The sequence below is a fragment of the Amblyraja radiata genome, chromosome 21, assembly GCF_010909765.2.
Source record: "Amblyraja radiata isolate CabotCenter1 chromosome 21, sAmbRad1.1.pri, whole genome shotgun sequence".
Classification (NCBI taxonomy): Eukaryota; Metazoa; Chordata; class Chondrichthyes; order Rajiformes; family Rajidae; genus Amblyraja; species Amblyraja radiata.
Window position 1 is genome coordinate 10,097,520 of NC_045976.1, and position 14,603 is coordinate 10,112,122.

The 14,603-nt window shown below is 45.3% G+C and overlaps 1 protein-coding gene across 6 annotated transcripts in view; it reads right to left on the reverse strand.

The window, feature by feature from the left end:
* pde3a (phosphodiesterase 3A) overlaps window positions 1–14,603 on the reverse strand; it is a 340,829-nt gene that overhangs the window by 15,258 nt on the left and 310,968 nt on the right. For all 6 annotated transcript variants that reach the window (XM_033039491.1, XM_033039489.1, XM_033039493.1 and 3 more), the window contains 3 exons: window positions 12,541–12,654; window positions 9,094–9,293; window positions 1,807–2,010 (listed from right to left, as the gene is read on the reverse strand). In XM_033039491.1, the coding sequence (XP_032895382.1) occupies window positions 1,807–2,010; window positions 9,094–9,293; window positions 12,541–12,654 (518 nt within the window). The remainder of the gene's footprint in view (window positions 1–1,806; window positions 2,011–9,093; window positions 9,294–12,540; window positions 12,655–14,603) is intronic.

The following is a 14,603-nucleotide window of genomic DNA, read 5'->3' on the forward strand; positions in this document are numbered from 1 at the left end:
TTCAGAGCATTTAAGACAATAGATTTTCACTGAACTGCATGCAAAAAATGAATTTTACTGTACCTAAGTATATGTAACAATAAAGTACAGATTATAGAAACAAAGAACTGCAGATGCTGCTTATTACACAAAATGGCACGGTGCTGGAATAACTCAGAATGTCAGGAAGCATCTCTGGAGAACATGGACAGGACAGGTGATGTTTCGGGTCGGGTGCAGACCACGTGGCTATTCATAAGCCTCTTAAATGCCACGATTAACACAGAGCTGAAGGTCTGAAGAAAGGTCCCGACTTGAAACGCCTCCAGAGATGCTGCCGAATCTGCGGACCCACTACAACACTTTGTGCCCTTTTAACAATAAAGTACCGGTACCAATTCTTCAGTGGGGCTTTATTGCCACAGATGCATTGCACAGTGAGATTATTTTTGCATAGATCACACATGCAAAAAGAATGCATGTAGATAAATGTGAGGTTATCCACTTTGGTGGCAAAAACTTGGGGCAGATTATTGTCTCAAAGGGGTTAGGTTAGGTAAGGGGGAGGTGCAGCGAGACCTGGGTGTCCTTGTACACCAGTCACTGAAAGTTGGCGTGCAGGTACAGCTGGCAGTGAAGAAAGCTAATGGAATGTTGGCCTTCATAACAAGAGGATTTCAGTATAGGGGTAAAGAGGTTCTTCTGCAGTTGTATAGGGCTCTGGTAAGTCCACATCTGGAGTATTCTGTACAGTTTTGGTCTCCTAATTTGAGGAAGGACATCCTTGTGATTGAGGCAGTGCAGCGTAGGTTCACGAGATTGATCCCTGGGATAGCGGGACTGTCATGTGAGGAAAGATTGAAAAGACTAGGCTTGTATTCACTGGAGTTTAGAAGGATGAGGGGGCATCTTATAGAAACATATAAAATTATAAAAGGACTGGACTAGCCAGATGCAGGAAAAATGTTCCCCAGTGTTGGGCGAGTCCAGAACCAGGGGCCACAGTCTTAGAATAAAGGGAAGGCCATTTAAGACTGAGGTGAGAAAAATCTTTTTCACCCAGAGAGTTGTGAATTTGTGGAATTCCCTGCCACAGAGGGCAGTGGAGGCAAATCACTGGATGGATTTAAGAGAGAGTTAGACAGAGCTCTAGGGGCTAGTGGAATCAAGGGATATGGGGAGAAGGCAGGCACGGGTTATTGATTGGGGACGATCAGCCATGATCACAATGAATGGCGGCGCTGGCTCGAAGGGCCGAATGGCCTCCTCCTGCACCTATTTTCTATGTTTCAATGCACGGGTCGCCATGTATTGGCACCATTTATAAAAAGTCCAAAGTCCGGTCCATGTGCTCGATGTACTGAAGCAGCTCCGAATCATTGAATCATTAACTTAGAATCACGGAGACACAGTGGTAACAGGCCTTTGGGCCCAACTTTCCCACACCAACCAACATTCCCATCTACACTACTCCCACCTGACCGTGTTTGGCCCATGTCACTTCAGACCTATCCTATCCATGTACCTGTCTAATTGTTTCTCAAATGTTGCAATAGTCCCAGCCTCAACTACCTCCCATGGCAGCTCGTTCCATACACCCACCACCCTTTGTGTGAAAAGGTTACTGCTCAGATTCTTTATTAAATCTTTCCCACCCTCATCTTAAACCTATGTCCTCTGGATCTCGATTTCCCTACTCTGGGCAAAATAGACTCTGTGCACCTACCCGATCTATGATTTTGCTACATACCTAATGCAGATCACTAAAGGCTACCAGAACCCTTCAAATGAACTGTGACGTAACTCAATTAGATGCAAGCAGGTTACCTTGGCATTGAACTCTGCGAGAAAGTCAAAGTGTTTCTTAAGATCCGTGGCCAATATGGCCTCAATGACAAGAAATCGGAACCGCTTGAATTCGACGTGATCCAAGTTGACCAGGAAGTTGTACTCTTGTTGCGACATGAACAGGTTCCAGGCTGAGGCAGCGTGATGGTTCTCCAGCACCGAGCGGTCGTTGTATAGAACGGCCTGCAATCAAAACACAACTCAAGTCAGCCGTCGAACCCACGTGTGTATGTCAGGGGTGAGGTTTACGTTCACCTCTGTGTCATAGAGTCGTAGAGCGTGGACATAGACCCTTCGGCCCAACTTGCCCAACAAACCAACATGCCCCATCTACACTAGTCCCACCTGCCTGCGTTTGACCCATATCCCTCTAAACCTGCCTAAATGTTTCTTATACGTGGTGATAGATCCTGCTTAAATGTTGTGATAGTACCTGCAAAGGCCTGCCAGGGCTTCAGAACATCATCCCGGTTGGCACCTAAAGGCCTGTCCCACTTCAGCGTTATTTGCACGTCATTCACGCGACATAATTTATGCGTCACGACGCCGACGCGACATCATTTACGCATCACATGCGCGTCGTGATGCGCGCATGGCTCGTGGTGAGACGTGGTGACGTAGGCAGTGACGCGCGGTCGCGCGCAGCGCCTCAGGATTTTGGGATTCACAAAATCTTCGCGCGCCACCTGCGTGATGCGCAAATGACGCCCAAGTGGGACAGGCCCTTAACATGACGCAAATCAACAGAGGAGACACGGTGGAGCAGAGGTAGTCCTGCTGCCTTACACCGCCAGAGACCCGGGTTCTATCCTGACTACAGGTGTTGTCTGTACGTTCTCCCTGTGACCGCGTGTGTCTTCTCCGGGTGCTCCAGTTTCCCCCCCACACTCCAAAGACGTGCAGGTTTGTAGGTTAATCGCTTTTGTAAATTCTCCCTAACATGCAGGAAAGAACCTGTATCTGGGACTCAGTGGGCCGAAGGGCCTGTTTCCATGCTGTATTTCTAAACTAAATGAAAGAATAGGGTGAATGCAGGTTCATGAAGGACTTCAGGTTTTCTGCACTTGTTTGTGGTTATTAAGTTATTGAATTTGTTGTGTTTATCATATGTAATCTGTGTCTATTGCGTTTAAAGGCCTGTTATGCTGCTGCAAGTACAAATGTCATTGTTCCGTTGGTACATATGACAATTAAACACTCTTAACTCTTGAGTTAGCTCGGATCTATGATGGTGGTTCCTTGACATTTTGTTTCAAAGTGTCCTGGAATCTTTTTATTGTTTCATCTAAGAACAGAGACTCCTTTCGGAACAGCACAATAGAGACAATCTGTGTTCATAAGTTACTTAACAGGAACTGAAACCTCATGATGAAAGATTTCTGCACACGAGTCATGCATTTCACAAGAGCTTTTTGCAAAGATTTTGTTCAGATTTATTTTTTACATTCACTAACCTCGTGAAAGACTTTACTTTAGTTTAGAGACACAGCATCGAAACAGGCCCTTCGACCCACCAAGTCCGCAACGACCAGTGGCCCCCGCACATTAACACTATCCTACACACACTAGGGACAATTTACATTTATACCAAGCCAATTAACCTACAAACCTGCACGTCTTTGGCGTGTGGGAGGAAACCGAAGATCTCGGAGAAAACCCACGCAGGTCACGGGGAGAACTAAACGAAACGAAAGTAAAACTGACCTGACGTCTGGTGCTGCAAGGAGGGGGGGTCAGTTGAGATACTGTGCTGGCTTGAGTTTGAGTTCAGATTATTGTCACGTGTACCGAGGTACAGTGAAAAGCTTTTGTTGCATGCTAACCAGTTAGCGGAAAGATAACACATGATTACAATCGAGCCATCCACAGTTTACAGATACACGATAAAGAAAATAACGTGATTAACATTTAATCTAAGATAAAGTCCAGTAAAGTCCGATCAAAGATAGTCCGAGGGTCTCCATTGAGGCAGATTGTAGCTCAGGACTGCTCTCCGGTTGTTGGTAGGATGGTTCAATTGTCTGATAACAGCTGTGAAGAAACTGTCCCTGAATCTGGAGGTGTGCGGTTTCACACCTCTATACCTTTCACCTGATGGGAGAGGGGAGAAGAGGGAGTGGCCGGGTTCTGACTCATCCTTGATAATGCCGCTGGCCTTGCCGAGGCGGGTCAGGTACTTTTCGGCGCCGTTGTTTCGGCGCCGCTGTTTCAATAGGTGAATAGGTGAATTATGCCACTGTGTGCCCTCTTGTCTCTGGGCAAATCCAAAAGCTTAAAAAAACTGCAACATTCTTTTCTACATGATCTATATATGAAGGTAAGCCGTCGGAAGCTCAAACAGTCCCATGTTGTGCTTCAACTTAGAGTTAATGATAGTCATTTTTGGGGGGTTTACATTTACAGTCACTGAGAAGCTTGATTGAAAATCTCTGCTTTTAACCTTGGTCCTCTCAATAAAGTAGCATGATCATAATCGTGCAACGTGTTAATCAGAGACTAGCCAAAAATATTTTTGCCCTGGGGTTTCCAATCCATATTATTGCATGAATTTACCGAGAGTTCAGGGTCTCTGTTACCAATGGAAGTTTTTACAAAAATATTCTTTAATAATTTAATGCAAGAAACAGAGGCAGTTGTAAAGTGGCAACAAGAATATCCTTTCTTACCAGTGTCAGAAAGGAAGTTCTTGTAGAAATTAGCAAAAGATGGCGCCTCCAAAACGGAGGCGCCGAAAACGGAGGCGCCGAAACAACGGTGCCGAAACGGCGGCGCCAAATGGTACCATTCCGTACCGTGTCAGCGTAAGGTGTAAATGGAGTCAATGGAAGGGAGGTTGGTTTGTGTGATGGTCGAGACTGAAACGAGGGATATATTCTGGAGGTGGGATTGTAATGTTTGTTGGAGGGACAAACAGATATGGGGAGATCAGGGACACTCAAACACAGTGATCAATATGTTTTCTCGAGGGAATAACATGTAGCTGTGCGATTTGGGAACTTATTAACAGGACTGAACTAATGGATTGATCGACCTTGATGTGACCTCATCTTCCAAGTCACTGTCCAAACAGAATTCAAAACTATGTGTGTGGGAAGGGGGGGGGGGGGGGGGGGGGGGGGGGGGGGTTCCCATCCAGGGTTCAAATCCTGCATTGACCAGAAGCAGAAATGACACCAATACCTCTACAGCCAGTTCCGATTAGTCGTTGAAATTTTGAGATGGTTGCACATTAACTTTGGAAGAGGAAGGTCGAGGATCTACAAACCTGTCTTCATCATGGGATAGTGGTGGAGAGTCAAAAACTTCAAATTCCTGGGCGTGCATATCTCCTAAGATCTATCCTGGACCCAGCTCATTAATGCAATCATAAAGAAAGCCTCTTGAACTTCTCTCTAAGCCCTTGAACATCTATTGGTGTACAGCAGAGAGAATGTTGACTGGTTGCTGCACGGTCTGGTTCAGCAACTTGGAATGAAGAAGATTGCAAAACGTGGCGGACACTGCCCGGTCCGTCACGGGTACTGACCTCCCCACCATTGCAGGGATCGACAGGAGGCGCTGCCTCAAAAAGGCAGCCAGCATCATCAGAGACCCACACCACCCTGGCCACACTCTCAATTCACTCCTGCCTTTAGAAAAAGGGCATAGGAGTGAAAACTGTAACGTCCAGTTTCAGGAGCAGCTTCTTCCCTACATCTGTCAGGCTATTAAACACTACAACCTTGTCGTCTTTTTGGAATCATATGGTGCAACACAATTGTAAAAGCTAACTGTTTCAGGACTGGACGAGGGATGGTCAAGATTATAAACAATGATCTCCTTACTTCTTTTCTTTATGTCTTATTCTCTTTTTCCTATTTTCCTATTTACTTTTCCTCAACTTTCTTCACTTATTCGTCTTTTTTCTTTTTCTTCACACACTATATATCTCACGTCTTTCTATCCTTTACAATCTAATTTCTTTTTCTTATTCTTATCTTTCTTTATTATAACAAAAAAAAAAAATAAGAAGCTGTACATAAAATGTATTATGAAAATATATATTAGGCACTTTGGTGCCATATGATTGTACTTGCTTCTAGTAAAATTAAATATTTAAAAAAAACAAATTAAAAAAAACCACTACAACTTCCAAATAAATTCCGGAATATTGCGTTGGGGGAACGGGTTGCGTTGGGGGACCAGGCCTTCCCTGTGGCAGGGATCAATGGGTCCCACTTGGTCCAGTCTGACATTAAAACATTCTTGACTCTTGATCACTGCACTCTAGTCAAGTCAAGTCAATTATTATTTCTATAGCACATTTAAAAACAACTCTCGTTGACCAAAGTGCTTTACATTAGTGGAGGTACTAACATGCTACATACAGTGGTACATGGATCAACATCACATACATAAATACATATATACAGCGCTCTCTCAGAGGACCTCAAGAAAGGCTTGAGAGTAGAAATAAGTTTTAAGTCTAGACTTAAAATAGTTGATGGAAGGGCAGTTCTGATGGGAAGGGGGATGCTGTTCCACAGTCTAGGTGCTGCAACCGCAAAAGCGCGGTTGCCCCTGAGCTTATGCCTAGACAAAAAGAAACAAAGAAACTTTTTGTAAACAAAAAGAAGGAGCTTGAAATTTATGTGGAATCGCACTGGGAGCCAGTGGAGAGAGGCCAGGATCGGGGTGATGTGGTCCCTTTTTCAGGTGCCCGTCAGGAGTCTCGCTGCGGCGTTTTGGACCAATTGCAGGCGGGGCAGGGATGATTGGCTGATGCCAGTGTAAAGGGAGTTGCAGTAATTAAGACGGGAGGAGATAAATGAGTGGATGATCTTTTTGAAGTCGTCAAATCGGAGGAAAGGTTTTATTTAAAGCCTTCTCACAGTGGAGCAGCTAATAGAGATGCTGCCTGACCCACTGAGTTCCTGCAGCACTCTAACTCAGGATTCAGGCATCTGTCGTCTCTTGTGATTCCACTCACACTCCTTCCTCCTGTTGCTGATGTAACATTGATGTGCATGCAAGGGCGGCAGAGTGCCTTACAGCACCAGATTAGATCCTGACTATGGGCGCTTGTCAGTAGTGAATTTGTACGTTCTACCTGTGACCGCGTGGGTTTTCTCTGGGTGTTCCGATTTCCTCCCATATTGCAAAAACATAGAGGTTTGCAGGTTAATTGGCTTCAGAAAGTTGTAAAATTGTCCCTAGCGTGTAGTATAGTGCTAGTGAACTAGTGAACAGGTGATCGTTGGTCGGCGCGGCTTTGGTGGTCCGAAGGGCCTGTTTCCGCGCTGTATCTCAAAAGCCTAAAGGCATTGAGTTCTAATCGGCTTCTGTTGATGTCAAATCAGCATGACTTGCCGATTCTGTTTAAAAAGACAACTGTTCTTCACCTGCTCTGCTGCTTCTCAATTATTCAGGAGATGCGACTGAAGAACAGATACAATTTTAAACCTTTTTCAAAGTTATTGGGTGGGTGTCTGGTAATTCCTTGCCTGACGCCCTTGCTAAGGCACACCAGTCTCTGCAGTAAATCTGGATCCATAAAGGGCCTGTCCCACTTACAGGCGACCCCTGGCGACATGTCAGTCTGTATGGTCGTGAGAGGTCTCCTATGGTCGTGAGAGGTCTCCAAAGAGTCGAAGCGTCTTTCTGGTCGCCACTGAATTTTCAACATGTCGAAGATTTCGGCAACAAATCACGGTGCCGGTAAAGATCGCGTAAGTGGGACAGGCCCTTAACTATCTGCCTCGGAGCTATTGCATTATAACCTGGTCTGAGATGGCAGAGCGAGTCCTGCATAGTTGGCGGCACAATCAGATAGTCATACAGCACGGAAGCAGGCCCTTCAGCCCAACTCGTCCATGCCGACCAAAATACCCCATCTAAGATAGTCCCAATTGCCCGCATTTCGCACATATCCTAAACATTTCTTATCCATGTACATCCAGCGTATTTTAAATGTTATTATTGTACCTGCCTCAATTGCTTGTTCCAAATACCCACCACTCCTCTGTGTGAAATAGGTTGTCCCTCAGGGTTCTATTAAATCTTTCTCCTCTCATCTTTAACCTATGTACTTTGGTTCTTGATTCCCGGTGTAAGAAACTCTGTGCATTTACACTGTCTATTCCCCTCATAACTGTATACACCTCATCCCTTATTATCCCTTATTATCTTGCGCTACAAAGAACGAAGTCCAAGCTTGCCCAACTACTCTCTATAGCACGGGCCCGCGAATCCTGGCAACATCCTCGTAAATCTTCTCTGCAGCTTAATTACATCCTTCATTAGGTGACCAAGTCTGCATACAGTGCTCCAAATGTGGCCTCACAAACATTTTGTACAACTGCAATGTAACTTCCCAACTTCTATACTTAATACCCTGACCAATGAATACCAATGTACCAAAAGCCTTCTTCACCATCCTAGCTACCTATGATGGCGCTTTCTGAAAACGATGTGCCTAATCTCTTAGATCCCTCTTTTCTACGACACTCCCCAGGGCCCGACCATTCATTAGTTTAGTTTAGTTTAGTTTGGAGATACAGCGTGGAAACAGCCCTTCGACCCACCGAGTCCACGCCGACCAGCGATCCCCGCACTATCCTACAGATACATGGAACAATTTACATTTATACAAAGCCAGTTCGCCTACAAACCTGCCGTCTTTGGAGTGTGGGAAGGAACCGAAGATCTCAGAGAAAACCAGTGTTGGCAACTCTATCTTAGAGGACCCAATCACTTTTGGCAACTTCATCTTAAAGGGGCATCCAACCAGCGTTGACTGCCGAGTCTTAAAGGAGCACCCAATCACTTTTGGCAACTTCATCTGGAAGGGACACTGAAATAGTGTCGGGCAGCACAGTGGCGCAGTGATAAGAGTTGCTGCCTTATAGTGCCAGATATCCGGGTTCAATCCTGACAACGGGTGCTGTTTGTACATTTGTGCGTTGTCCCAACGACCAGCGTGGGTTTTCTCCGGGTGCTCCGGTTTCGTCTCACAATCCAAAGACGTACAGGGTTTATAGGTTAAATGGCTTGATAAAATTGTAAATTGTCCCTAGCATGTAGGATAGTGTTAGTGTGCGGGGATTGCTGGTCGGTGGGCCGAAGGGCTAGTTTCCCTGCTGTATCTCTAAAAATCTAAATCAGTGTTGCTAATCCATCTTAAAGAGGTACCCAACAAGTGTTGGCAACTCTATCTTAAACCATTGTTGCCAACCTGGTCAGGGTTCCAACTCCGCACCCAACCAGTATGTTCTACGTGATACATACCTGTGGTGCACTGGTAGCCACGAGAAAGGCATTGGTCCTTCCTGGGTGGTCGTAATCATGCATGGCGGCAGCGACATAGAGGGCCATCAACTCCAGGGCAGGGACATTGGCGATCACACAGCCGTACCTGTCCTCCGTCACACTGTAGGTCTTCGATATGGCAAACCCCATGTGTCCGTGAGCGATCCCACTGTCTGAATCTGAACAAATAATTGACAAAGAATTGTAATACAGTCATACAACATGTGGAAACAGACCCTTCGGCCCATCTTGGCCATGCTGTCCAAGGTGCTCCCATCTACACTAGTCCCACCTGCCCGTGTTTGGCCCATATCCCTCTAAGCTTTTCCAATCTGTGTATCTGTCCAAATGTCTTTTAAATGTATAAATTGTACCTGGTGTGTAGGATTGGGCTAGTGTTCGGGGAACGCTGATTAGCGCTGACTCAATGGGCCGAAGAGCCTGCACCTCTAAACTAAACTGAACTAAACTAAACTAAAGTACCCGGAGGAAACCCAAGCAGCCACAGGAAGAAGCTGCAGGCTCCATACAGACAACACCCGAGGTCGGGATAGAACCCAGGTCTCTGTTATTGTGAGTCAGCAATGTTATTGTGCAGCCCTCTCTCACTGCTCAGGTTAAATCCTTGCTAATCCTACAAGAGGTTTTCTAAGAACCTCTGAGCAGTATCGCTGACTGTACAAAGTTGTGTGTTATTAATAACTATGTTCTTACATTCACAGATAATTGCACCATCTACTGTCAACGAGCTGCAAAGGGGGTATAAGAGGCTATTAACCATAGTGCTAACAAGTGTGGAGGTGGTGGAGAGGAAGGAACTTTCTCTAACCTTTTGTAAAAGTACATAAGCTCCACAGTGAGGATAGGTGCGGACACCGCAAAACAAAAAGATCGTAGAGATTAGATTTGAAACTGGGAGAACGGGAGTGAAAGTAGCTTACAAACCGTCCTGTGACGGAAGGAACTGCAGATGCTGGTTTACACCGAAGATAGACACAAAATGCTGGAGTAACTCAGCGGAACAGGCAGCATCTCTGGATAGAAGGAATGGGTGACGTTTCGGGTTGAGACCCTTCTTCAGGCGATAAACCATCCTTTATCTCTTGGTGGCACAAGGAACTGCAGATGCTGCAGTGGACAATCAGAACCTTTTTCCCAGGATGGAAATATCAGAGACTAGGGGACATCGCTTTAAGGTGATAGGGGCAAAGTTTAAAGGGGATGTGCAGGGTGGTTTTTTTTTACACATAAGTTGGCAAGTGCCTGGAACACACTTCCGGAGGTGGTGGTGAGGGCAAGTACAACCGGGGTGGTACAAATTCAGCCCATCGAGTCTACTCCGCTATTTGATCACGGCTGATCTATTTTTCCCTTTCAACCCCATTCTCCTGCCTTCACCCTGTAACCTATGGTGCCTTTGCAAATCAATGACCTATCAATCTCTGCTTTACAAATACCCAATGTGACAGTCAATATTTTCATTGGTCAGAAGAATTAGTGTGATTGAACGTTTACATCTGACAGATCTAAGGGAAATTAATTTAATTTAGTTTAGTGATACAGCATGGAAACAGGCCCTTCGGCCCACCGAATCCATGCCAACCAGCGATCCCCGCACACTAACACTATCCTACACACACAAGGGTAATTTTACAATATTACCAAAGCCAATTAACCTGCAAATCTGCGTGTTTTTTCAGTGTGGGAGGAAATAGGAGCACCCTGAGAAAACCCAGGTCACTCACGGATTCAGACAGCACGGAAACAGGCCCAACTCGTCCATACTGTGCCACTTGCCCCATCTACACTACTCCCACTTGCCTGCATTTGGCCCATATCCCTCTGAACCTTTCCTATCCATGTAATGGGCTGTGCAGAGGTGGAGTTGTTGCCTTACAACGCCAGGGACCCGGGTTCAATCCTGACTTTCGGTGCTGTCTGTATGGAGTTTGTATATTCTCCCTGTGACCGTGTGGGGTTTCTCCTGATGCTCCATATTCCTCACACACTCCAAAGATGTACAGAAAATGCTGGGATAACTCAGCGGGACAGGCAGCATCTCTGGATAGAAGGAATGGGTGACATTTCGGGGTCTGAAGAAGGGTCTAGTCCCGAAACATCACCCATTCCTTCTATCCAGAGATGCTCACTGTTCTGCTGAGTTACTCCAGTATTTTGTGTCTATCTTCAGTGTAAACCAGCATCTGCAGTTCCTTCATACACCAAAGATCTCCAGGCTTGTAAGTTCATTGGCTTCGGTAAAAAAAAATTAAAATCGTCCCTAGTGTGTAGGATAGTGTTCGTGTACGGGGTGATCGCTGGTCGGCGCAGACTCGGTGGGCCTGCGTCCACACTGTATCCCTAATGCCTAAAGCCAAAGGCAATGGATATTCCTGAAGCAATGTCATCTGTGTAATTTTAATCTGTCTGTTGATATATGACAAATAACATTAACTTACAGAGAAGATTAAGCCTGCATGTATTGAAAAGCCAAAACTTGCTTGTATAATCTATCTGAAGAAGGGTCTCGACCCGAAACTTTGCCTATTTCCTTCGCTCATAGATGCTGCCTCACCCGCTAAGTTTCTCCAGCATTTTTGTCTACCTTCTATAATCTATCATATAATTTTCATCACACTTTACAGTATAGAGATAAGTTAGATTGTTAGATTGTTCGGATTAGATTGTTTTCTCTGGAGAATCGTAGCCTGAGGGGGAGACCTGCTGAAAGTGTAAAGAATTATGAGAGACAAAGATATGGTAGACAGTCAGAACCTTTTTTCCCAGGATGGAAAAGCCTAGAGGTTTAAGGTGTGAGGGGCAGAGTTTAAAGGAGATGTACGGGGCAAACTTTTTACACAGACGATACTGGGAGCCTGGAACGTGGTGTTGCTGGAGGTGTGTTGGGACAAATACAATAGTGGCTTTTATGAGTTTTTTGGATAGGCACATGGATATGCAGGGAATGGAGGGATATGTGTGGATCATGTCCGGGCAGAGAGATTAGGTTAACTTGACGTCATGTTTGGCACAGATATTGTTGGCCGATGGGCCTGTTGTTCTGCTGTACTGTTCTGATCTACGTTTTACTGTCCGTCCGTCAAGGGGGGCACGGTGGCGCAGCAGTAGAGCTACCGACTTACAGCACCAGAGACCTGGGTTCGATCCTAACTACGGGTGTGTGTGTGTAGAGAGAGTTTGTACGTTCTCCCCGTGATTTTGTGTGGGTTTTCTCCGTGATCACTGGTTTATCGACTTAGTATAAATATAAATTGGCCCCTGTGTGTGTAGGCTTGGGTTAGAATTGAATCCTTTATAGCGTGTGGGGATCGCTGGTCGGTGCGGACTCGATGGACCGAAGGACCTGTTTCCACGCTGTATCTTCAAAGAAAAATAGGATAGAGCATACACTTCTGAAAAATGTACCCGAATCGCTCATGGAGCCATGATCACCGATACAGGTCTGCAGTCCTGGGACCGGTTGTGTGGTGAGGTACCAAACTGCATGCAACACATCCGTCGCATGGATGCGATTGTGATCTGTTGAGTACAAAATAGCAGTAAATTAAACATTTATCATTGCTATTAAAAGATGTTCTTGGATGTCAAGTATGTAGGAAGGAACTGCAGATGCTTGTTTACACTGAAGATAGACACAAAGTGCACAAAGACACAAAGTGGGTCAGGCAGCATCTCTGGGGACAAGGAATAGTCTGAGGAAGGGTTCCAACCCAAAACGTCACCTATTCCTTTGCCTGACCCATTGAGTTACTCCAGCACTTAGTGTCTATTCTCGGATGTCAAGAAGCAAATAAAGAAATGTTAATATATTGGAATCCTTTCATAATCATTGTGGTGCCTCAGAGTTACATAGTAATTGTGAATGTAGTTTCAAAGAACTGCAGATGCTGGTTAATACACAAAATGACACAAAGTGCTGGAGTAATTCAGCAGGTCAGGCAGCATCTCTGAAGAACATGGATAGCTGACGTTTTGGGTCGGGACCCTTCTTCTGCATGAAGAACTGCAGATGCTGAATTTCATATTAGACACAAAATGCTGGTAACACAGTGGGTCAGGCAGCATCTCTGGAGAACATGGACAGGTGATGTTTCGGGGTTGGTACCCTTCTTTTGATGGGGGGGGGGAAGGGGGGGGGAAGAAAGCTGGATAAAGGGGAGGGACAGGACAGTGTGTGGCAGGTAATAGGTAGACGCGGGCAAGGGAGGGAGGGGGGGTGACAACTAAATGGTTGGAATAAAGGCCAGAGATAAGAACAGAAGGTGTTAGAGAGTTTGGAAGAGTTGTAGATTGTGAAGCCAAGGGAAGGAAGGTAGTTGAAGGATTGGGAGGGGGGGGGGGCGGGGAATGTGGAAGGGAGAAATAGGTGGGAGTCCAGTCGGGGCACAACGGAGGGATGGGTGGGGTCCTTTTGTGAATGTAGTTGATCTGATGATGGAAACATAGCTGCCAAAATATGTACAGCAAGTTCAACAATTAGCTTTATGCAAGTGACCAGGCAATCATTTTAAGAATGATTAATACTCCACTGCGTATGTGTTTGTTATAAATATAACCAAATCATATAAAATGTCTACACACTATGTAACAGTGCAGTTTCTGGAAAACAGAGAGTTTATTTTCTCCTCAACAGTGGCTGATAGTGTTTGAAACATCTTCCAATAAACCAACTTAATGAAATTCAAATAAAAAGCGAAGAGAAAAAAAAAACAGATTTGTAGGCTAATTAGCTTGGTAAAATTGTGAAATTGTGAAATTGTCCCAAGTGTGTATAGGTCCGTGTGCGGGGATCGCTGGTCGACGTGGACTTGGTGGGCCAAAGGGCCTGTTTCCACGCTATATCTCTGAACTAAACTAAACCAAACTAAACTAATGATGCTGCAACAAGACTTATTTTTGACTGTATCTACCAACTGCTATATGTGCAGCATTTCAAGTACAATAAACTAATAACAGTAATTCTAGGCAATTGTGCAAAAAAAAAGTCTGTAGTGCAACCAAAGACACACAGCTCATATAGAAACAAGGAACTGCAGATGCTGGTTTACAAAAGACACAAAGTGCTGGAGTCAGGCAGCATCTCTAGCTAACATGGAAAAGCAGCATTCCGGGTATACGGTTCTACGTTCTATGTTTGTTCCCAACCACTTGTCTAAAGAAGGGTCCCGATCCAACATGTCACCTATCCGTTTTCTCCAGAGAAGCCTGCCTGACCCGTTGAGTTACTCCAGCACTATTTAAGCTGTAGGTGTAGGTCATGTGTACCAAGGTGCAGCGAAGAGGTTTGGATTTTTTTAGAGATACATTGTGTAAACAAGCCCTCAGACCCATTGAGGCCGTGCCGATCAACGATCACCCATACACTAGTTCTATCCTACACACTCGGGACAATTTACCGAGGGCCAATTAACCTGCAACCCTGCTCGTCTTTGAAATGCGGGAGGAAACTGGAGCACCCAGAGAAAACC